The 24,744-nt window shown below is 41.6% G+C and overlaps 1 protein-coding gene across 1 annotated transcript in view; it reads right to left on the bottom strand.

Annotated features, from left to right (window-relative positions):
* Positions 1-9,319: 9,319 nt before the first annotated feature.
* Positions 9,320-24,744, bottom strand: part of SLC49A4 (solute carrier family 49 member 4) — a 62,856-nt gene continuing 47,431 nt past the window's right edge. Inside the window, exons 7-9 of the mRNA XM_057368564.1 lie at positions 23,249-23,376; positions 13,116-13,298; positions 9,320-9,919 (exon numbers count right to left, since the gene is read on the bottom strand). Coding sequence (XP_057224547.1) covers positions 9,804-9,919; positions 13,116-13,298; positions 23,249-23,376 — 427 coding nt within the window. The 3' untranslated portion in view covers positions 9,320-9,803. The remainder of the gene's footprint in view (positions 9,920-13,115; positions 13,299-23,248; positions 23,377-24,744) is intronic.

Genomic DNA, 24,744 nt, shown 5'->3' with positions numbered 1-24,744 from the left:
CAGCCCCTCAGGCCCACAGCCCCTCACCAGCCAAGATAAAATCATCTCTAGTACCACTTGGTGTACAAGGTGGGACGAGTTTTGTCATAGATTCCAACCGATGATGAAAATCTCTCCCAAAATGTTTTTTCTTTCTGTGCATCAGAGGCAATGGAGGCATTTCTGTGTGAGTTTGTACCGATCCAGTTCACACTCCTGCTCCCATCACTCACCACAAACCCCTCAGAGCCACCTTTTCCTCAGCCTTTGCTCTTCAGCACCCAAACTCCGCCGCAGAGCTGCACCCACAATGCCCCCCCTCAGCTCTGAGTCCGGGGCAGCTTTGGGGGATCCACGGGAAGAGTTCCAGGCTCAGAGCAGGCAGGGGCAGCTCGTTGGCTGCTGGCATCTCCTCTGCCTGTGCTCACCTGAGCCCCATGCCCCATGTGCTGCCCGTGGGGACATTTGTGTCCCCTGCCCACTCCTTTGAGTGCCTGAGCCAGGGACTTCCCGTGGGTGGCAGTCGATGGCCGAGCAGGTGATGGACAGACAGAGCGATGGAAAGGGTCAGCCCATCCTGGTGCCACCGGTAGAGCTCTCCCAGCCTTGGGACCTGCCTGCAGGTATAGAAAAAAGTAATGGAGCAAAGCAAGAAAGCTCCCAAAGAGGAACCTCACTGTGGCTGTGGGGTCTCCAAAGCCTCCCAGGGCTGTGGGGCTCTGTCCCTGCTCAACAGACTCCTGAGAGTTGAGGTGTTTTTGCAGCCCTTAGCCAAGGATGACCTCAGTGGGTGGCTGGCCCACACTGGAGAGGGGACTGTGCTGCTCCTGGCAGATGGTGTGAGCAATCCTGGCATGGTGCACACTCCGGGCCTTCCCCTCTGTCGGCTCAAGCTCAAGTTGGGCAAAAAAAACAAACAAACAAACCAAACAAACAACAACAACAAAAAAATTTAAAAGATATATATCCCTGGCTGGAAATTCATGTTCATGTGGTGGTGGATAGAGAGTAACATCAGTGCCAAGGTGAATGCCTTGGTTCCCAAATCCCTGWTAGGAGCCCAAATCAGGCTCCAGGAACAGGTAAAGCCCTGCAGCTGCTCAGCTCTGGTGTGGGTCAAGGCAGGTCCCCACTGCATTTGGGGCTGGTGCTCATGTTTCCCAGCATCAGCATTGCCAGTCCTGGGCTGCAGCCCCAAGATGCCAAAACACRCAGAGCCAGAACCTACAAACAGCCCCAACCTTTCCCCAGCCTCTGCTGGTCCCACACCATCAGACACGAGGTGTCTGTGAGAGCTCACCCACATCTGGGCACATCTGGGCACAGCACCAAAGCTTTGAACCAGCTGGCCCCAGCCCAGCTGCTCCCCCATGTGTAACTGCAGCACAGTCCAAGAGGGAGATGCCAGCACCCAGCAYTCTCAGGAAAGACAGAATAAATGTCATTTATGTGCCAGGGAACAGCAGCCTTCGACAACAGCAAAGATTAAGCAGAAACTGGGGGAAAAAKCCAGAAAGAACAAGCACAGGGGCTTCACCAACACACAAAACTACATCAGGGCTCCGGGCTGGACCCTCAGTTCTCATCCCRCTAAGGATGGAGATTTCTGAAACAYAGCAAAGATAAATACAACTGGGAACTGTATCATTAGAGGCACTTGAAGCTCCCATATATAGCCTGGAAAGAGACTGTTGCTAAGAATAGTGGGGCCCACATATTCCACAACATGGGAGTTGACAGATTTCTTCCCAGCACTAATAGGACGTGAGACTATTTTAAACTTGCCCTGGTAAGCAGTCAGGGCGTTCTTGAAGAGCTGGTCCTAGAAAATAAACACAGATCAGGAGATGCCGGCTTGGGTCTRTTTCAATTAAATGCAAGATAAACACAAGGAGGGTTATTAGGAAGGGTCTCCTTTCTAAAATCCCCAGTGGAGACAGTGATGGTGGGAACCAGCAAAATCCACTGTCCTGCAGCATCCTGAGCCACGAGCCCGGAGGAATCAGGGAGTGGAAYCAGAGTTGTGACGCTGTCACCACTGCCAGGCCCTTCCCCTCCCTCGGTCCCCTCCTTGCTGGGGTCCCTCTGCCCCACCAGCAGTGCCAGACCCCCACCCTACAAACTCACTAAAAGGTTGGGAACCTTTCCATTGGCTGGGCTGGGAGTTGGATGAGGCTACRTTCATTTAGACTAAACAACCCCCATTTCACAGCAGCATCTGCAGCGGGTTTTGGCAGCATTATGGCAGGAATAAACTATTCCCTTSTGCTTTCTTGGAAGTGATGAGCAGTGATGGCAGCAAACTGAGTAACCTTTTTAATGTGCAACAACCAGTACGTAAAATGACACGCACTTCATGGTCAGAGTCCAGTTTTAAATAGAAATGACACAGTGGATATGTTACATTGACAAGTATATAGTGGTTTCAACATTATTTTCTCAAAAATAAACATACACCACATTGGAATATCGCATACAAAATGTAGAATTTGCCCTAAAATAAAATTCTATCAAATCACTTAAAAAATTACAAAAGTAAACCGCATACAAACTCCAGTAAAACTGAACAGTCTTACAAGTCGAGGATAGTTTACAAAGATGCTCTCCAACATGGAAAACCCTCTTCCTTCTCCATATGTTCATGCAGTTCAAAAAACCCCAACTGTTAGGTGCGTCCCATAATTAAAAGCTGTTTTTTATGACCTTATCAAGTAYTACTTTCTAAAATACACAGCGGAAGACATTGAATGTGGTAAGGGGAAGAGAGATTTTAATCTAGCAAATAGCATAGGCATAGAAAGGAAATATATCTGGAAAATGCATCGTTGTCCCGGGGGAGCAGGAGGTGATGGTAGGCTGCCCTTGGGGACACCCTGCAGCTCTGCTGGCTCAGCCCAGGTGACAGGGTGGCAGCAGAAAGGTTGGGGCACCCAGGAGAGCTGTGGGCAGGGATGGGGCAGGGAACCCAACTCTGGGTTATATTGCCCGTTCAGGGTCCCTGCTGAGGAGGGACAGGGAGCACCCCCTTCCCCTGGCACAGGAGGGGACAGTGAGGCACTCCCAGCCCCAAGCAGCCTTCCCAAAGCCCCTGAATTATCCCACACAAACCTGCACATCCGCTTTGRGAAGGAAAATGCGGCCTCAGCCTGAAGAGAAAAGCTCCCCATAAAGAAAACAGGGTTTGCTAGTGGTATTTTCTTCATGTAGCAACACAAAGTGAGTGCAGGGAGTGTGTTCAGATGTAACAAGTGGATAAATGACACGGAGGGAGCCATCGGGGAGAGAAATCATGCAGGGAAAAGCTGTTATTGCAGAGAGCCCATCCCACCTGCCTTCCCTGCTGCATCTGGAAAACCCCAGCACCTCTACCTCGTGTGCCACCACCGTAGCTGTCCCTGTCCCTGTCCCCAAGGCACAAATCCCATCACAAACAGACTATGAAGGTCAGAAACTCATCTGTGAGGAAGGAAAAAATGAGACAATTGGACTGAAGGAGACACCCCACCTGTGCAAATAACCCAGATGCCCAACATCCCATCTCCTGGGCATCCTGTCTCAGCATTTCCCTTCCCTCTGTGCTGCAGTCCCTGCTCCCTGCCTGGGCTTGGAGCTTCCCATGGCACTGCAGGGCCTGAGCAGAGAAGAAACACTACTGGGGCTGTGGGGAGGCGTGAATTGATCCAAAAACGTTGCAATCCCAAATAATTGACAGAAGCCAGCACATCTGTGCAAATATTTGCTTTTGCTTGTCAAAATTTTGGACAGTTACATTTCTTCCTCTATTTATTAGTTTCATCTGTCCTACAAACATGAACTGCAAAAATTGTAAGCAGATTGACATCTTCTGACTTCCTGGGGCTGTGCTTGCTCTCTTCACTGGGGCCATTCTTTGCCAGCTGCAGTGACACTTCTGGAGGGAGCAAGGCAGAGATTCCCGTGCCTCCACAGCCCACTCTGCAGCAGTAACTTTGCAGGGAAGGGAAGGGAGTCTGTGCTGATGGTTACAATCCCCTCACATGAAGCAGCGAGCCTGGAGCCTGTCTGGCTGTCTCTCTGCTGGAAGGGAAGCAGCAGCCACAAGGCAGCATTTCCCTCTTCTCCCCACCCAGCTGCAATGCTGGACCCATGGAAGGTGACRAAGTTCTCGTGTCTTTTGGCAGGGTTGGCCAAAACAATGGAGCATCCCCACAGCCATCATTCCCTGTGCACACACCACATCCCTGCTCTCCCCATGGGGAGTGTCAACAACCCAGGAGTGGCAGCACCAAACACCAAACACCAAACCAATACCCAGGACTGGTGCAGGTTTTCACACTGGTGTAGCAGTTGTCTTGCCAAGTTATTACAATGGTCCATACTCAGTATAAAAGGAACCTCCTCAAAACTAATGAAACATCAAAATGTCAGATACTCACTAATTTCCAAGTGACCAAATAAAAGGGAACAATTAGAGCCCTGCTGTCACACCACTACAGAGCACTTATATCCACTGTGCAAATTGTGTAATTCCCATTCATATTTCAGTCAYTCCTGACAATTAAATCACATTTCCCTTTTTTGTAGCAGCCAATACATGCACATCAATCAATGCAATGTTTATGTTCCAGTGCAAGGCCACAAAGTCACTCACTCAGTTTCCTGTAGAACAAGCCCAGCATTAACATCCTCATCACCACAAAACTTCCAATTTTATATGGATTTGATCAATTCAATGCAATATTTTGGCACTGAAATGCCCCCAGGAACTGGGCCCTTCCCCTTACTCAATCAAACCTAYTGCTCTCCCCACTGCAACCACTGACACAGCCTGGGGTTTTCCAACCCACTCCAAGATTTGTCCCACTCCCACTTCTTTCAGCTCTGTCAGATTATTCCAAATAACTGTGATGCTGTGAGCCTGAATACCTAACACACACTGTGCCTATCAGCCTGGCCTCTCTAGGTGTGACAGATAAAATCGTGTTTCAGGTAAATTACAGTCTGCTTGCAACAGATAATCTGTTCACAATATGTGCAGAATCCTTTGGGTCTGCACTTGCTTCCAGCTGGCATGATTTTCTACAAAATCCCTTATTAAGCATGTGGTCAGCAGACCCATCCCTGTAAAAAGCAAGGAAGCTCTGCTCCACACCTCTGGCTCAGGGGAGCAGGCAGCCCCACGGGAGGGSAAAGGACTCCAGAGGAAGCTGATGGCCAAGAGCAGTGACCAGAGACACCAACCAGGGCTGTCAGTGCAGCCTGTGCTCTCTAATGCCGACCCTCCCATGAGCAGCAGGGGAGCTTGCACAGCTCCACAGCTCGGGAGGAGCAGAGCCAGCAGCACTGGAGGCTGAATACGGGGTGTCACTGAGCCACATAAACCCGAGGAGCAGCCCATGTTTAAAATGAACCATCAGGAGAGAGCAGCCACTGGAGGATYCATCCCAGCACTTCCAATACAAACCACAACACAATTACCTGGGTGTTAAGGGGCTCAGCACTGCTGGGGAAAACGTTCTTCAGGGCTGTGATCTTCCAGGCCACAAAGAGAAGGAAATTCCAGGGCTTCTCAGGGCGCCTTCCTCTGCTGGCAAGTCACAGGCCACGCAGCAGCCAACACTGGGACTGGTTCAAGTTAAAGTTAGAGAGACTTCGAACTTTCACTCATTATTCAGAAAAGCATTAACTGTTTTAAGCATATCCTGTGCTACTGCTCATTGTATCAGTACAACTTAGGACTCTCCCCAAGCTCCCAAACACGAACTCCAATGCAGTGCAGGTATCTTGGCAGCTTGGATGCCTGCTAAATCCAAACAGGGGTGGACTAAGTGATAATGCTTCTCCAAAAAATATTTCTGTGGGTTGAGTTGTGTTACTGACATGAAATGAACTGCTCCTCCAAAGAAGGATGCTGCTGTGGGGCACAGATGGGGATATARTATTTTTTGGAGATCTCAGCAAGCACATTTACAATCCTCACCTCCGTCCTKAGCCAGACTTGCTAATCTAATAAAATCCTAAAGCCTGAACACTGTATGTGTGGAATGCAGCCACATCCTACACAGCTTAAGTAATTTGGGAGCAATCCTTTGACTTTCACTTGGGCACATTTCCACAAGACTTGCAGGGAACTCGGGCTGAGCCCTGGCTGCAGAGCCCGTGAACCCCACGCAGGTTTCCAGCAGGGCCCAGCCCTGTAGAACGTCCCTGCTTCAGTGCAGAGGCACTGATGGCTCTAATCAGAGCACACTGCAGTGCCAGACAAACACAGGACCTRGGCTCTGCATGGCAAGGTTTTGGCAGYGAGRGGCAGGGTGGTGAGGAGCTGCTGGAAGYTTCCCCATGAGTGACAGAGCCAACACCAGCCAGGCTCCAAACAGACCGGGCACTGGCCAAGGCTGAAGCCGTCGGCAATGATGGCAACACCTCTGGGATAACACACTAAGAAGGGAAAGGAAGGTAGGGCACAGCAGCAATTGCGGCCAGAGAGAGGAGCAGCTCTGCAGGTACCAGGTCAGAGGGGCAGGAGCTGCTCCAGGCACTGAAGCAGAGATGCCCCTGCAGCCTGTGGTGCAGACCATGGTGAGAGAGCTGTGTCCCTGCAGCCCACGGGGAGCAGAGCCAGCAGCAGCTGTGACAAAGCCCACGCCACAGCAGCTGGATGCCCAAAGGAGGCTGTGGCTCTGTGGGAACCCTGCTGGAGCAGACCTGGCAGGACCTGCATTGATGGAGAGGAACCCAGGCTGGAGCAGGTTTGCTGGCAGGATTGATCCTGAAGGTCTGAACCCACCCTGGTAAAATTCATGAAGAATTGTCTCCCTGGGAGAGACCCACGCTGGAGCAGAGGAAGAATGTGAGGACTCCTCAGGACATGAGATGTGTGATGGTCTGACCTCAGCCCCCATTCCCTGTCCCTCTGTGCTGCTGTGGGGAGGAGGAAGAGAAAAACACAAGTAAAGTTAAGCCCAGTAAGAAGGGAGGGATTGGGGGAAGGTGTTTTCAAGATCAGGTTTTATTTCTTGTTAATGTACTGTGGTTTGACTGCTAGCAAATTAAACTAATTTTCCCAAGTTGAGTCTGTTTCGCCCATGATGGTAACTGGTGAGTGATCTCTCCGTTATGTTTCCTCCCTCCTCATGTTTTCTCTCCCCTGCCCATCTGAGGAGGGCAGTGACAGAGCAGCTTTAGTGGGCACGTGGTGGCCACCACACAGAGAATCATCTATCAAAGCATCAGAGTCACAGTGAGCCATTCACACTGACTCAGAAAAACAATCAGCAGGGTTTAAAACAAGAGGCTCACTCTTCTCCCCTGACTGTGGAGAGCCTGCATMTGGAAGCACTGACAAATGTTTTGAATTGTTTGATGCCTTCTGGAACAGAGGCAAAACAGKTTATAATCTGAATACTGGTAAAATGCTTCTCCATCTTAAAATAAGCAGGACAGTGAAAGGATTAGAAATCTCTGTTGCTCGGGACAGTGCCTGAGCTGTGCAGTTTCAATCTTTATATAGCTACAGTAAATTGCAGAAACAGAGCTCTGAAGAGCCATCTGAGCTTGCAGTTCTGCCGTGACAATGCAACTCCAATCAGACTCTTGGCAAGCGATCCTTGGTTTCAGAAGACAATAGGTAGCAGCAGCGACTGGATACTGAACTATTCCAGGCACTAAAACATAGTAAAAAGAAGCTGGACAGTTAACACATTCAGACATTCATCTGAAAAGTAAGGGGATGATGCCAGTGGATGTGGACGTGCTGGTTAGACTGATTTAGTTATCTCTGTGCAGGTTACCTCCACTGCCACAAAGAGCCTGCCTCAAGACAGGAAAGATCATTTAGAGCTGATACAGGCAATGAGCTAAATCCGTTTGCAGTTACTACAGTAAGTAAGTACATCAATTGCTCTGAAAACATAAAAGCAGGGAACAACTTGTTTTATTTTACTGCAGATATACTCCTGAGATAAGTATTAGAGGTGTATTCTTTCTGCAAAAGGAGAGCAGGCAGAAAGAACACATCCATGTTGGAAGGGGAGTTCTGGGTTTATCTGAGTGARCTTACAGTGTTGGTCTCACCCCAGGGGCAAAGAAGAGTCCCAGACAAGGGCAGAGGGTCCTTGGTTCAAGTCCTAGAGAGGCAGAGCCCTGCACAGCAGCCCCCTCAGTGTGCCCCCACCCACTGCCATGGAAGTGCCATGACAGGAAATCATTCAGCCCTGAAAACAACCCCTGTCACAGACCCCACACATGTCCCCACGCATGGCAGTGACTGACTTGGGTACAAACAGGGGCACATCCCCTTCCCCAGACAGGATCACTTGGAGTAAAACCTAGGGAAACACATACCCTTGCACAACTTATATATATATATATATATGAATCTCTTATATATATAAGTTTTATTTGTGTATACATTGATATAAATATGCACGCCCCCACACACACAAACACACCCCTGTAACACAAAACACAGAACACTCACACACAGAAATATTTTAAATTATGCTGAACTGAAATCTAAGAATATAATTAAGAAATTATTAGCAGGTTTAAAAATTGAGTTAAAAAACTATTCAAAGTGTCTTTAATATTTATGTTCAAGTAAGGGCCAGAACGACCACAGATTAGTACTGATAAAAAGAGCTGGCATTAATTTCCCACATTATGCCAGAACTCATGAGTTACTCCTCATTGTCAAACTCATTGTCATTTCGCCATCAATGCACCCCCTCAATTAGAAAGGATTTTTTAGGAAACAGTGATTTCTCARGACTTGAGTTACAAGCAATATTGTTTAGGCACCCTCAATTATAAACTAATCCCAAAAACCACACGCACCTTAGAGATCAGGAGAGAACTAGCAGGACTCAAGATATCCACACCCACAGTATCCAGTGGCACARACAGTAAACAAAGGCAGTACTGGAGATGGAGGATGGAAAGGTGACACAGTGGGGGCCTTTAGAACAGCAACATTTACCTAAAGTGACTCTCCAGTACACTACAGATGCTCCATATTCAGGAGATATGGAACCATGGTGGCATTTCAGAGATGACTGTGGGTGCACGCTGGGATTCAGTGGCAGCTAAAGCTATTGTTTACTTGTGCTCCAGGGTGATAACAAACACCTCTAATAACACTGCAAGGATTATTTGGGATATTTAGTATGGCTAAAACCCCTGGTACCAGTGTCTGATATCAGAACTCAATTTATTAGAATGTAAATGTAGTGTACATGAACCAAATCATGTTAGCTCAACTGTTTAATGGACATTCAATATATAAATGACTAGTGATTTTTAAGAGATCTTGAGGATTTTTGTTTTCTTTTCTTATTTTTTTCCTTTTTTTTTTACATTCAATATATAAATGACTAGTGATTTTTAAGAGATCTTGAGGATTTTTGTTTTCTTTTCTTATTTTTTTCCTTTTGTTAAGATTATTCCCTATTTCTGTTCTGATAGAAGACTCCGTCTGGTACCCTGGTGTGAACAACCGTGAGTCAGCACACAGGCACACACACACACACACACACACAACATACACCTCACTGCTACACCAACAGCCTCCTCAACAGAGAGCCCCAGCCCTGGCACAGGGACCTGGACAGCAGAGAGATTCTCTTTGTGCATTTTGGTGTCACCATCACCACTCCAGTTCCACATTTATGGCAGATCAAGATGGTCTTGAACATAAGAACAACCCATCCCTCACCCTCTCTAAATAAAGCCAAAGTCTTGAAATTTCTTTGTTTTTCTGCTGTTCAGCTGTGCAACTCCAGGCAGATGTGCAGACTGCAAAGCCAACTTCCAGTCTCTTCCAAGCCCTCACCAGTCCGGTGTGATCACACGGAGACGACGACGTCGAGATAGAGTCTGTCGTAGGACTCGCGGAAGCACAGGATGAGGAGCAGGCTGAGCAGACACGACCCTGGCAGGCACCAGTTGAACCAGGAAAACTCTGGAAAACAGAGCAGAGACCCAGCCTCAGTTAGCAAACATGTTCTGTGCCTAAAGACACCAAAACATGGACTGATGGCAGGTTTGAAGGAAATTGCTGTGTTCTGACAAAATCCTGACAGCTCCCAATTGATCGATGCTTAACATGGTCTGTGAGCCTTCTCCATGGACACCTTAAGTTATATATATTTATAACCAGTGCCTCCAGCTAACGTAAATACTCCTTATTCAACCTGCCAATGAAGAGAATGGGGGGAAAAATAAAATCTATCATTGCTAATGGAGAATAAACCACTTCCAAAGACTCTACTCATTAGTCCTTTGATTTCTATGGATTGAGAACTAAAATTAAAAGCACAGGAAGAAGCTGGGGTTGATTTTGAAACAAACCTGCTACATCGTATAAGGAGGGAAAACCAATTCYTCAGAAGAAACTTGTGCGTAATATGATCAATTCTATTTAAAACTAATTGCAAAAACAGGTCCTCAAAAGCCTCTTTTCAGCTGTTCAACATAACATTCTGCTCTTAAAAGCCTGTATTCCATAATAAAGAAATCCTATCATCTGATATTTGACTAATAATTAGCAGTTTAATCAGAGGTTTTTTTTCAAATAAGTGCAATATAATTTMAATTTTTTTTGAAATGTGGCCATTTACCAAAGAAACATTCATTTCACTGGATAGAGAGTTTTACTTATTTTTTCAGATTTTCCATTATTACCATCATTATTATTACTGCTATTATTATTTCTCTAATTTTACAGAATCTAAACTCTCCCTCAAGATCTGAGTTAATCAAAATCAAGGCCTCATGGCTGCTGCTTTCTTAAATCTGTAATTTTTATTGCTGAAGGAAAAAGCATGATTCATTTYAAACAATGCAAAGGACAACAGTCAAAAAGCCTGAAAAATCAACCTTCCAAAACCAGTAACCTTCAAAAACACCAGCCCTGATCCACCAGAAACCCTTATGGATTTTGTTTATTAAAACCAMAGTAAAATTTTCCTAGGCTTGGAGACAACAGTTATGTGATGCCAGAAGTCACTAGGCAAATGCTTTGCTATTATTTTCCTAATAACATTTCTGCTTAATTGAATCAAACAGACTTCAACTCAAATATCCTAAAAGACAAAATTTAACTTGTGAATCCTTCATGTCTTTTTTGATCCAGAATTTGTGACAGCACTGGCGATGCAGGGAACGCATCAATCGCATGAAGCCAAAGGTCAGTTTTCTTTTGTTTTTCCCTTGGAAATCCCTGCAGGAAAAACAAAGGAAACCTCATCCAGAGGCTGCAGCTTTGGGGCATAGCACTAGCAGGCAAGCTGAGCTTTAGGAAGGTTTACATCCTCACTCTGCTAGCTGAACCAAAATCTTCAGTGCACTGGAAAGCTTCCAGGGTTTGGGTCYTTCACAGCATTTGCAATAGCAGTAAAGGAGAAAAAGAGAAATTGGAATGAAAACTACTGAAAGATTATTTGGCCTRAAAGGAAAGACCAAGGGAACAAGATGAATTTAACCAAGTTCTGATTTATCTTTAAGCTTCTTAAATGCCATTAGAAGATGTATTTGAATCAAATGAAAGCAAATGATTAAGATCATTATCTACCTTCTAACRGGTTTTTTAATCAGAGGAGCCAATAGCACCCGCTGGCACTGATCCCTCCCAGTGACCACACACTCTCTCATACTTCCTGTCAAAGAATGGATTGTCCTAAGCACAAATTACTTTCTTTTTTTTTCTTTTTAAGAAATAGGGAAAGTATTTCAAGTGTATGGGTACCAATTTCAGATTTATCCTTACCTGCACCTACTGGTTTCTACTGGTATCTACCTGCACCTACTGGTATCTATCTATCTCTACTGGTAGGGAAAGAAATACAAGAAACAAAAAATGGTCCTAAATACCCTATTTATGATGGAATGAGGCCATTTTATGGCAATTCTTCCATCAGAAGTGAGATGCCATATCCACATCCTCAGTTATCATGTAATGCCAGACAGTGAAAAATTTCTCAGAACATTCTGTGTCATCTTTCCACCTCAGGCACAGAYATCAGAAACAATGGTATGTCTGAACACCATTCACACCAATTAATATCAAAAGAATACTTTAAAATGTAAAGACTAGYTCTCACAACACCCAAGACTAGCCCAGATGGCATTCAGATTTTACAACTATATAGTTCAGCATCAGTATTAAAAAAAAATAAATAATTTCTCTCTGTTTATGTTCACAGACCACAATTTGGAACAAGGTTGTGATAAGGCTTGCAATTTACTAACAGAAAGACAAACAGTGCTGAAAAACTGCCCCAGGTTGAAACTTTGGTAATTTCTAGCAGAATTCAATCTSAAACTTGTCACTCTCCTCTTATTTATAAAATGCCGCATCTTAAGAAATAATCATACATAAAAGCTCACATTTTCTAATACTTTACAAATATTTCACCATGAAGCAAATGTTTACCATTATGACAAAATATAAAGAAAAAAATCTGCATCTTTGAAAACCATTAATAAAAATCACTTCCCTTTGAAAGCAAGCTGGGTTCTGATTTCAGAGCTTAGAGTAATAATATGTGTTACAGTCTACCAAACAGCAAGTTGTAAGCTATGATTACGAGTTAGGAGGAAGCAAATAATRCTTGAGAGATGAGAAATTCTGAATAAATTGACAAAAAGATTGAGCGAAATGCTGGGGTGCTGGATTAGGCCACAGGACTACCCAAAGGAATGCTTTTTCTGTCTCTGAGCAGTGGGCAGGAATACAGGGAGAACTCTGACCCACTGAACAGAGCTGCCCTTCAATGGGGCATTTCTGCTCTGCCCCTCCTGGGCAACACACCTAAAACCATGAGATTGGGTGAGCCTTACCATGGTTCTGAACACCCAYAGATACAAACATTATTAATGGTCAYCTTACCCAGGCCTTTATCAAATATGACAACAGTGTGTACTYTGGTGGTTTCTAGCTACAGCAAATTCAATAAAATGTATCTTTCATCTAAGTAATCTCATTTTTAAAAGCATGAATAGAGAAAAGAACGTTTAAAATTCTCCCTCCTTGCTGCCCCTGCTTGGATTSAAACATTTGGTTATTAACAGAAATCATATGTGCAAACCCTCCCTTTTACTGACAAAGGTATGYCCTTGTGGAGAATTAAATTTTCCAAGTGCCTTACATTTCTTACCTGTATGGTAAAATGTGAGGAAAAACAAAAGCACTCCCATGAACACATTACTCAAAAAGGTGACAACTCCACAGCTTATTCCTTCTGGAACAGGGTAGACTGTCTCCACAAAGAGCTCAAAGAATATTGGTACACTGCTGTTGAGGAATATACCCAGCAAAATGCAGGATGTGTACAGTGTAGCTGTGACAGAAACAAAAACAGTTATTAATTTCATGCTGGTGTTTTYCCCCCCTATTCAGAGCTGCCAAGAATACTAATATCTGAATAACCAAAAAAAAAGCATAAACTTATTTTTATCCTCTGTGTATCACAAAGAACATCACATCCCACTAGCTTTAGGCAGAAAGCATGCATTGATTTGTGGAAAAACAAATCAGAAATACAGATTTATTTATCTATTTATTTAAACAGAATCCATGAAGATACATTCAGTGATTTGGACTTCACTTGTAAGTAAAACAAACAACAAAATTATGAATGCAAAGCATCACCTACAGTTTGATTTACCTCTGAAACAAAAAGAAAATATTGTCCTACACACAATTAGGCCAGGGAGCAATTAATGCACCAAATTGGAAATGGACATGGATTAACCTTTTGACTTAGCTCTAAAGGTCAAAACCAATTTTGCTTCCATTTTACAAATAAATACTAATGATCTACCAGCTATCAAGACATTAGTATTCAGCACAGCCTGAGCTGCAACATGTTGAATCCCTTCTGGCTTCAAAAGGAAATGAAGGGCACCGGCTCCTGACAGGAACGGGACAGATTTGATAATGCAGATTATTCGCTGCTGTACGACAAATTGTTTTTCTTGGACAAACCAACAGAAGAACGTGACATTTCTTCAGTAGCTTCAGCTATTTTGTTCTACAATTCCTAACACTGCCAAATACTTCACAGTATTTAATACAGAAGCTTAATATACCTATATAAAAATTTAATAAATGCATTACAGAAATTCCTAGACAAAAAAAAAAGGCCATGAAACTTCACAAAAATTTAGTACCTATTTAGAAATTTAGATATGTTTTTTCTTTGTGCTGCCTTGGACACAGAAGATTTTCTGACCTGCAACCTTAACAATCCAAGGTTACTGACCAAGTAAAAAGAAGAAGGAAATTATTATAAGGCTTGAAATAGCCAGAAAACTCTGGAATAATTTCTGAGGTTCCCACCAAAATAATAAGAAAGCCTAAAGAAAAAAAATTCAGATACATAAGTGTTACGAAGTCACAGGTAAATTATTTAGAGCATCTTTTCACTGCAGTGAAAAGATTATGTGGTACAAAATTATTAGAAATTCTTTTTCATATAAATACAGATCWGTGTAAATATTTCAGTTTAATTAACACACTTTTGTCTTAGAAAGCGAAGAACTGAAACAACTCTGCTTCATCTTCTATTACGCCCTGCTCAAACTTTCAACTGAGAAACTTTTAGGAAGCAGGAAATGTTCAGCTTCAAAACAGAATTTTAAAAATCAGCTTTGTAAAATAAGAAGAATAATGGAAAATAAATAAAGGCGTTAAGAAGCAGAAAGGGCTATCTGTCAGATCCTTTTGTTTCATGTGGTTTGCTTCCTAGGCACAAAGACATATTTCTTTCTCTGAAGAGGACTTGTCTGGACAGGAAAAAGGAGGGAGAGCTGGCCCCTGCTTTTTTGAATACACACAATACTCTGAGCTGTTAAGAAAAACAAACAAACACACACAAACAAACAAAACCAACCCTCTCAAGAAAACCGTGGCAACTTTGCCAACACTTAAATTCTCCTGTCATAAACTGCAGAATAAATGAAAGAAATTGATGCAATGCATGTCCAGGAGCTGTCAGAGAGGAAAGAAAAAAACCCAATYAGTATTAGGATGTTCTTCCCAATGSGCTCCYCTAGCTAAYACTGAAGACCTGATTCCCTAGTTAAAAGATCAATATATTTTTGCTGCAAGTCCTCACCAGTATTTAAAATTTCATGAGCCACTCTTTGAACTCCCATTTACCTCAAACACTGCTGCATATTGCTCTACGTCTCTCTAACTGCTATCGGGTGTAGCCAGAATACCCAAACACACTCAGTGGTTTGAAATTTTTGTATTGGCTTGAGAAACCAACACATAAATGAAACAGAAGACTCTCTTCAGACAAATTAACATCTGCCCCTTATTACACTCAGTTGAAGATGGCTATAACTACTTGTAACTCCTAGAGAACATTTTCAGAACCTCCCCAAAGAAGAGAAAATCACAGCCAGCTGTAATTCTGTCTCAGAAACTCAGTGGAAATAGTTGAGAAGCTGCTGAAAGCCACAACGGCACCATCAAAAGTGAAGCAATGAACAGAGTGTCAGAAGCAACACCTCTGCAAGAAGGCTGAAACATCTTCCATAAAGAGCAACAGCCAGGAAATGGAAATCATGCCTCTGAACAGAGACAATGTCTAGACGTGTAATTTCTAGAAACAGAGTCACTGAGATGAGGGCAAAAATTAACAGCCATTTAAAGATCAAGACTTCAAATTTTATTTAGTACACTAGGTGCCAAGGTTTCCATAAAACAAAAGCCTTCAAACTAGATTTGTTAGTTTAAAATATGCCAGTTGAATTACGTCATTGCTCACCACTCACTAAAACAYGTTAAGATGACCAGACCACAAGTGAACAAGGGCAGGAACTTTGTACCTTAGAAACAACACCTTCACAATTCCTTGTCACAACACTCACACAAACACACCCACTGGCACACGCCTCACATTTCCACACTATGAGGAGAAAAGCAGCTTCAGCATCACCCTTTGGCTGYCCCAAAGTATTGCCTGCCTTGTGTGTGCACACCAAGAACTGCCAGCTGAAYACCAGTGACAGCACCTCAGCTGAGATCACAGCTAACACTGATAAAACAAGGTCTATGCAGAGGTACAGCTACACACATATTCAGAATTAATAAGCAGAAATGTCACAGCAAAAGGACACACAGGATGTAGCATTCCAGTAGATGCCTATTTAAGCTCTAACAACTAATGAAAATGATAGCTTTTAACTGGGAAACCACAAAAAGAAGCTCTGAAAATGAAGACGTGCACATCTGAAAGCCTTCTTTAATTGGTATATATTGTAGTGATGGGAAACTGTTTTTTATTTCATGCATCTCCCAGGGTTATCCTGAATGCTATAAAAGTAAGTTATTTGGAAYAGTTATTCCACTAACTTGGCAACTAAGTCACAAATCCAACTGGTCAACTAGAAGGGACTCAAAGACAAGATATGCAGTTTCAGAAAARTAAGTCACAGAAAGAAGTAAAATCAGAGTTCAAAAGAGGCTTTTGCTTTTTATTTCACACACTAAATAGCGTATCTCACATTCCAGCTTGTGACAGAATAGCAGGAAGATACCACCTATTAACAGGGACCATTTGCTTTCCATCACAGGGACCTTGCACTGAATGAACACGAACAATTACCATGATTTTATACTGCAGAACAGATGCTGAAGTTACAGCAAATGTTCTTTCAATTAAGACAATCTTAATGACAGTCATTGGAAATGAATATAAGGATGTGAAAGTACTGACAAAAAAAAAATAGAAGATGATTCACCAAGAAGCTAACATTATGTCCTAAAGAATAACAGCTAACTTGGATAGGCATACACTGGTGAAGTGTGTCATGCTACTAGCATAAAAAAAATGTCACCTTTTCTTAGGAAAAGGAATTGATTGCCACTGAAGTTATGTGCAAAGTTGTGTGTCCAAGACAGTGGCAGCTATCAACATCAACAATAGAACTGGCTAGGTTTCTTAAAACATAATATTAAGTGAAATAGTTCAAAATATGTTTGTGTGCATTAAGGATCTATTTCTCAGGCTGGCCACTGCAAAAGGATCAGGAAAGGCAGAGCATCCATCCAAAGCACAGCTGTTTCAGAGAACTGGCCAGGAGYTGCTGCAGCAGGAGGCTCAAGCCATGTTTCACCATGTCATGTTCACGCTAGAGGTATGAGGTAACCCTTGCTATTCCCTCAGCACTCATTCTCCAGGCCAGGAAGGAAGCARGGAATAAAACGTGCCTTGAAAAAGGCACCAGAGATGTTAGCAGTTAGTGAAGCAAGGTACAGACTTAGGATTGATGTGATACAGTGGYTTAGCACAAAGGGAGAAAAAGTGGCAAGAAGGAAGGTTCCTGCCTGGCTTCTTAACTCCTACAGGCCTTCAGCTACTGGGTGTCAAATACATGCCTGTATCCCAGAAAAAGATTTTCTCCCAATCACAAGCTGTGGCAAAAGCTTCATACCAATTAAAAAAAAAAAAAAGGAGGGGGAAGGGGGAGAAGTTAGGAATTCAAACAGGGAAGTGATTTAAATGACAGCCTTCACTTGGTGTCCTCAGATGAGCCTGCAATGCAGCAGAAGGAGAATCAAGTATCTCTGACATCCAAACAATTTCCCAGAACTTTCCAGGATGTTCTGCAACATGTTTAGCAATTTACTCTTRAATTATACCATCACTAAATGTACAACTACAGAGCCTGATCCAAACCAAATGAAATTGATGGAAAGAACTCAACTGATGTGACTAGCTCTTATCAACCACTGGCACATGTATCTTGGCTGATTTTTAATAACAAATATCAAATATTGTAATTTCTTTAAAAAAAAATAGTTTTCAGATAAATTTACACAGGAAATGCTGGATCAAGTGCAAGCAAGTGGTACAGTATCTCCTTCCAAAGTCCTGTGCCAGAATYTCTTGAACTCTACATTTTGTAACAGTTCTCTTCTGAGACACACTCAGCCAAAACTCACACAAATTTTATATAGATAAACAGGAGAGTAAATACAATGGAATATTCTCTTGGGAACAGCACACAATTTAAAGCAAAACCTACAGAGATCTAGGGCACTTTGTTATTGCCYAATATAACTGTATCCCAAACATCAAAGTGAAAGGATAATGTCTCATGTGGATATAGGCTTTGTTGACTTTAGTGCTTCAGTATCCCCATGACCAATTTGAACAATTCAAAGTTAGCTCCTGCCAAAATCTAAAGTCAGTTAAAGTAGAATGAAACCTCCCTATAATCTAACTCTTGCTACTGCTAAGGAAAGTCATGGAAGAAGTACCCCTTAAATTTTTCCATGAGAAATGTGACTCCCTCAAGGTAAAACCGTAAAATTTACTGTAATTCATTTATTGGAATGAAAAAACACAATAGAAGAAAGATGTCTCTGTAGTGCACATTTATAACATCAATATGTTTCATTGCCTGGATTTCCATTCCAGCACGCACTGATCAAATTGCTATCTCACGATATAGTTTTGAAAGTAACCAAAAACCTGATCAAATTTGATTTGTTCTATATTCTTCTCATGAGAAACGTAAGTATAACTTGCTTTGAAAGCAGAGCATTCAGTTTGGAGAACTAAGAATTGAAAAATTTACCAAGTAAGGCTCCAGAAATGAAAGACAAGAGGGCTGGAAATCGTACAATATTTGAGGTTTGCTATTGGCAGACATTTAAAGTGGCCAAATTCATAGATATTCATCCCTGAAATGCTCCTCCCAAATTTCAAGCACTGTATACTATTTGACACTGTTTTTTAAAACAAAATAACTTCCCTAAATTATTTCTTCTTTAAGCACTCTTCTATCTGTGAAGTTAAAGAAGTTGTCAGCAAAACAAATGTCATCATTCCCATCCTATGAGTGGGAAAAGCACAGCAGGAGAGGAGGTAATGATTTGCCCACAGCCCTAAGCAGGTTAATGTTTTCAGGCCAATGTTTTATCCTCTGGGTACCTCTGCCTTACACTTACCAAGAACATCTTATTTACGGTAAAGAAATTAAACTGAAAAAATAAACCAATCAGTATTATATAATTAAGACCTCTCTTTTTCAATACTGKGCTTTGTAGATGAGGACAGAGAGACAGATGTGTTTATAATGCTCAATCTGTTGAACCTGAACATAAAAGTCTAGGCTGCTTAACCTAAATATAGTCATCAACTTATGGAGCTGCCACTGTATTCAGTGTCTGCCATGCAGCACTAGRAAAGATTTTGTAAAGCAAACTTCTACTGAATGTGCTCATAAATATTAGAATATTCTTGATATGCTATGCTGAAAACATTCAATCTGAGCTGCGAGCAACTAGTGTTGCATACCAATTTTTGGAAAATGCTAGTATTTGTATCCAGAGACACTACCAGCAATACAAAGTGGCAAGATACTGAAACTGGCAATACAATGCCTTACACAATTATTTTGGGTCGAAGTATCCCATTGTACATAAATTCACATAATGAAGTTCAGTACAAAGCAAACTAACAATGAACTTGGCACAGAGAAACAGATCAGCAGCTGCACAGGGAATTCAATGGAGAAAATAATTTTAATGCTCAATGTGTACAAAAAATTGTCTTTTAAACTGAAATGCAAATAATATACATTAAAATTAAAATTTCTTAAAATAAAATTCAGGCTTGCTTAAAATATAAACCAATTCCAGAATCAAGGTTTTTGGAGAGCTGTGATTAGCTGATGAGAGGTGTTTCAGACAGATGATATAGTAGCTATGGCACTGATCATTATTGCCTCGCTTTCTCTTTTCCCCACACTGGCTGATATAGTTCATATTTATGACTCTGAATACACTTTTAATAAAATCTTTTGGAGTTACATTAAGAAGTCAGCRAATGACAGAAAACTGGTCTTTCTCCATGGGAGGAGGAAAAATGGAGCATATTATGCAAATACAAAGCAATGCAGGCATTACTCAATACAAACAATGCTAAACAGTATAATTTAAAAGAAACCACGAATGCAGTCATTGATTTTTAATATCTGCATTAAAGGTCTCCATTCTAAGTAATTACATTTTGTAGGAAATATCTTTGAATGATGTTGTACCTATTTAAAAGAAATTAGGAGAATATTATACAAACAAGGTCAGGAAAATAAATTTTGCTGTGAACATTTTTTCAAATACCTTCCCTCCCTCTTTACTAGAACTGCTACAAAGAACACCAATTAAAAGTGGGGCTTGGTTTGTTTGTATTTTACAAACAAATATTTAGGATTTTTTTTTAGGGTGAATAATTGGCCAAACTCTCCCTTTTTTTGTGTTTCCATAAAAACATATCCACCAACTGCTTGCTCTGGAGCCATCCTTCAGATCATGTGGGTATTTYAACAGTTTCCAGGTATTGCTGAAGATGGCAATGCTTGGGTTTTGCAGGGCAAAGTCTGACTTGTCCAAAAGAACAATGCTGGAGGCAGGCCAAGAGAGGAGGGGGATGTCCCTCCCAAAATAGGAGCTACACGGTTGGAAGGGAAAAGCTCTTTGGAAGATCAAATGTACACCCCCACAAGTTTCCATGTCAGTTTTGAACCCTGCTTGCTCTCCCTCAGCATTTGAATAAGGCTGAAAGTGTGGATTGATCTCCATCACTGGCTCTGTAGCACTGCCAAGCCCAACTCTTGTGCTCTTTGCCACAGGACAGGAGGAAGTGGAGGAGCCTACGAACCTTCAGGCACCATCAAAACCTGCTGCCTTCAATAACACAACCATCCCTGCCTGGCAGCAGGTGTCCAGAGCTGCCTGCAAAGTGATAATGGATATTAGGGAACMTTTCTGGGGCAAGAAAAAAAAATGGAAGGGAAAAAAAAGGAAAAAAGAGAAAACCAGAAGAAAAAGTAGACTTAAAAAAGTGATTAATGAGGGAAAAGCCCCACAATGATGTCTGCTTTTGTTTTGCACATCTTCCAACTCTACAAAAAACACACACAGAATAACTCCCTGGCAGTCCACTGTCAACACTGGTCCACTGAAATGCAAAGTGACTTCCACCTTTACCAGCTACCACTGATCACTTCCAAAAGCTGCCAGCCCACGGCCTGCATTTGACCTCCTMCATCCGTACTCTGATACACTCTACATTTCAAACTTTTAATTAAAAGGAAAAGAAAAAAGGAAGTTCACCCAAATCAATTCAAATGTACCGTTTCTCCCAATTACTGTGAATGCAGAGGTCATCATCATATTGCATCATTACGTTGAGGAATAATCTAGCATGAAGTCCTATAAATTAGCTTAAATAGCTTGTGTGTTTTCATCCATAACAGTATATTTCATAAAGATATACCACTGCTTTTCTGTGTACAAGGAACTAAATTGAACAGGCACATTACATCTATTTTAKATGAACTTTAATGAGAAAAGCTTGATATGAACCTTCCCCCACTGCGTATCTATGAAATTTAAACAGAAAACACAAAGAGATCTTATTTTCTGGCTGCACATTAGACTCTGATGCTTTAGATTGCTTTTTTGTTTTGAGGAATGCACCACATTCCTGGCACTTCTATTCAAAACAAGCTTTTGTTTTCAAGAAAAGGGGTTCAATATTTACAGTGACATATATAAGAACAGCACTGACAGAAAACTCTGACATATAATTACAACTTAATCTAAGGAATCATCCATTTTAAGAGAAATAATAATTGCATGTRAGGTACAACCCAATCCCTGTATTTGAATCAAGGGATGCCAGTTTAGGATACTATTTATCAAACCTCAAATACCCTATATACTTTTATGTCCTGACAGTGCTTAATTTTTCCAAAAAAAGCAGCGCAATGCACCTACATGTGACAAACAAATAGGAATTCTTATAGAACCTGTTCCGTGTTGAATTTTTTATGAAAAACCCAATAAAATAAAATCAGAGAGAGCTCTATCAGTTTTGTTTTGCAAGGAGAGTACACACGTAATGACTTTCCCCTCTTGAAATGTTTCTGCTTCATTCTTATGCATAGACTTGAAGGGTCATTTATGTGTTTGGGTTGTTACATCAATTCAGCAGAYAGAGTTACTGTAAGAATTTACATTACTGCAGGCTTGTAATGATGAAGCAGGCAAGCACGAGACTTTTATTTCATTTATTTTAGATTTGATGGAAAAGTGTAATCATTTAGTATGACAACAGCCATCATGAAATTTGATTTATTTATTGATTAAATTACGTTTTATTTAAGCAGAATTTTTTGAAAGCATTGAAATTTCAAGATAAAGCACAAATTTGACCTATCCATCCAGATGGTGTTGCTCCTGAATTGATCATGTATTTCAATTTGCTGTACCCACTTTAGTTTATAGTTGTGACATTTGCAGTGCACCAAGGACACTTACCGAAATTCAAAGTTAATTGGAGTAAAACAGTACTCTATATACTACTCTCTACACCAAACTCTTTTATTAAAAATGGGCAAGAAAAGTTTTTGTTTCACCCAGAATGCATAAATTGCCTGTAACAAAGACGGCACTTTATTTAAAATGGATTTACAGAATTCTTTACCAAATAAATATAATTTTGAATCTTGATGACTCATGTTTTTCTGTAACTCATTACTCTGTTGAAGGTCTTGGAATCACAGGTGGATCAGTCCTTTGGTGCAGATAATAAGGTAAAGGCAGATTTTTAAGAACTAAGCAGCACCAGCTTTCAACTAAGGGTCCAGCCCGCTGGCAGCCTGACTACACCTCTGAGCTACCCACTCCTGCCAACAGTTTTTTTTCCCTGTCTTTTTGAGGTGCAGGCTGAGTTAATTTTGGGCTGGAAGAGTTCCCTGAACCTGCATGCAGGTGCAAAAACAGAGGACAGCACTGTGCAGGGACAGATTTAGATGGCTGAAAACACCATGGGTCACCTTGGTTTGAAATGCACCACATGTTTCCAATAACTAATGTAAGTTTTAAACCCCTAAATTCCCAGACATGTCACTGTTTCTTACATGCTACACTACTCTCATTCATCTGATTTTTCTTGATTTATTTCCACGATTATTCCAAAGGACTCAAAACAGAAAAATGCTTAGTCTCCAAATCAAATTTAAATGTGTATTTGGGGTTCTTACTAGGTTTTCAAAGTTTTTAATCTTTTAATGAAGTTATTCAAAGCCAGTGAAGGTAGTTCAGATTCAACAGACTTTCTAAATGTTTTTTTTTTTTTGTCTAAGTAAAACGACTGTGTTACTAAAGATACCAAACCAGCTTATGAGACAGTTGAGTGAAGACTGCAAATATTTGCCAGCAGTATCTATTATAAAGAATAGGAATAAAAATAATTGTCGATACCTGTTGTTAAAGGCAGATGAGTGACAGTAGTTAGACAGGTGAGAGTGAACCAGGTTGATGCTAATGTTGCTCCAGATAAAAGCAGTAGCAGTATGAACTTCAGCATGCCCCTGATAAAATCTGCAAATCTGAAATAAAAGCACACATCAGAGCAGTACAAATCCCAATTTTCATATTTTTTAAATGTGATGCTTGACAATTAATTCAGCATATTCTCATTAAACATCTTGGAGGCTATAAAAACTATTTAAAAGTAATTTCTCATTTTCAGAAATAGAAAAAAAAAATTATAGAATGGTGTTATTTCTAGCTGTCAAGCTGAAGAGCCATGGACTTTTTAGCTGTCACGAAACAACAACCAAACCACAACAATTCTTAAGTAATTCTCAAGGCATCAAATGAAAACACTTGGAGGAAAGTTTTTTTTTCTTCTTGCATTTGTTGGACACAATATCACACCACTACTTCTACTGCTGTTTTGTCAGTGTTTGCCAGTCTCCCTTGGCAGACTCACAGCTCCATTAGCATATGAGGAGGCTGCCGCTTTTCATTCAAGACATAGTTAAGTGTCAAGATTCATTCCTGTGGGAAATGGAAAAAYTCCAAAAATTCCAAAGAATCCTTAGTTGAAGATGACAAGGAATAGCTTCTGAATCCTTGGATGCACTGGTGATGAAGCTCATGGTGGCTTAGGCAAGGGAAGACCTCTTTGCCAAGGGGGTCATTCTGCCAGTGGCTGTTTTGGGTTGAAAACTTCCAGAAACCACAGGCTTGGTGCTACTCCTACACAGACCCCATGGACAGCCTGGGGGAGGAGAGCCCCACAATTCCTTGGGCAATCTGGCTGTTACACAGGGGGAATTTCGATACTAATACCACCTGATGGAACAATTGCTTTTTTCATCTTTTTTTCCTTTTTCTTTCAAGGAGACAGAATGCATTTGAGCAGTGTTCGTGTGGCATAATTATCAGTGCAACTGCTCTTTTCAAAGGGGATGTCAACCTAACTGCTGAAAAAGAGATATTAGAAAAGGCAATGTCATTTATTCATGAGTAATTTTCGATAATCTTCTGCTCAGGAGATGTGATTTTGGGATGGACAGGTTTGGTATGYATTTCTAAAGCATATCTTCTGCCCCCACAGCCTCCTACCTTGATTAGGTTAATAGTAGCATAATCCACCTAGTTTGGTCCATGAGGAAATTTGTCTGCCCATCAGCTAACTGCCTTCTCTGCCCAGCTAAAGATCATCCTACAGGCAGATGCCTTATAGCTTACTTGATAAAACAGATAATGCTACTGAAATTWTCAGAACTTCCACATATACCATAAGAGATGTAGGAGTAATGCAGTGAAACTCTCTCTCCGCTCCCCCAAACCAACTTCTTTCCTCTTACTTTGATTCTCCCCATGCTTTAATTCTGCATTGAATTTAGTAGTGAGTAATTCAATAAGCAGTGGTGGGAGATCACTGCTGCATATAATCTGAGAAGTTT

This window comes from Malurus melanocephalus, unplaced genomic scaffold (assembly GCF_030028575.1).
Source record: "Malurus melanocephalus ecotype Western Australia unplaced genomic scaffold, MMel_1.1 scaffold_94, whole genome shotgun sequence".
NCBI classification, from domain to species: Eukaryota; Metazoa; Chordata; class Aves; order Passeriformes; family Maluridae; genus Malurus; species Malurus melanocephalus.
This window is presented reverse-complemented; position numbering and strand designations above follow the sequence as displayed.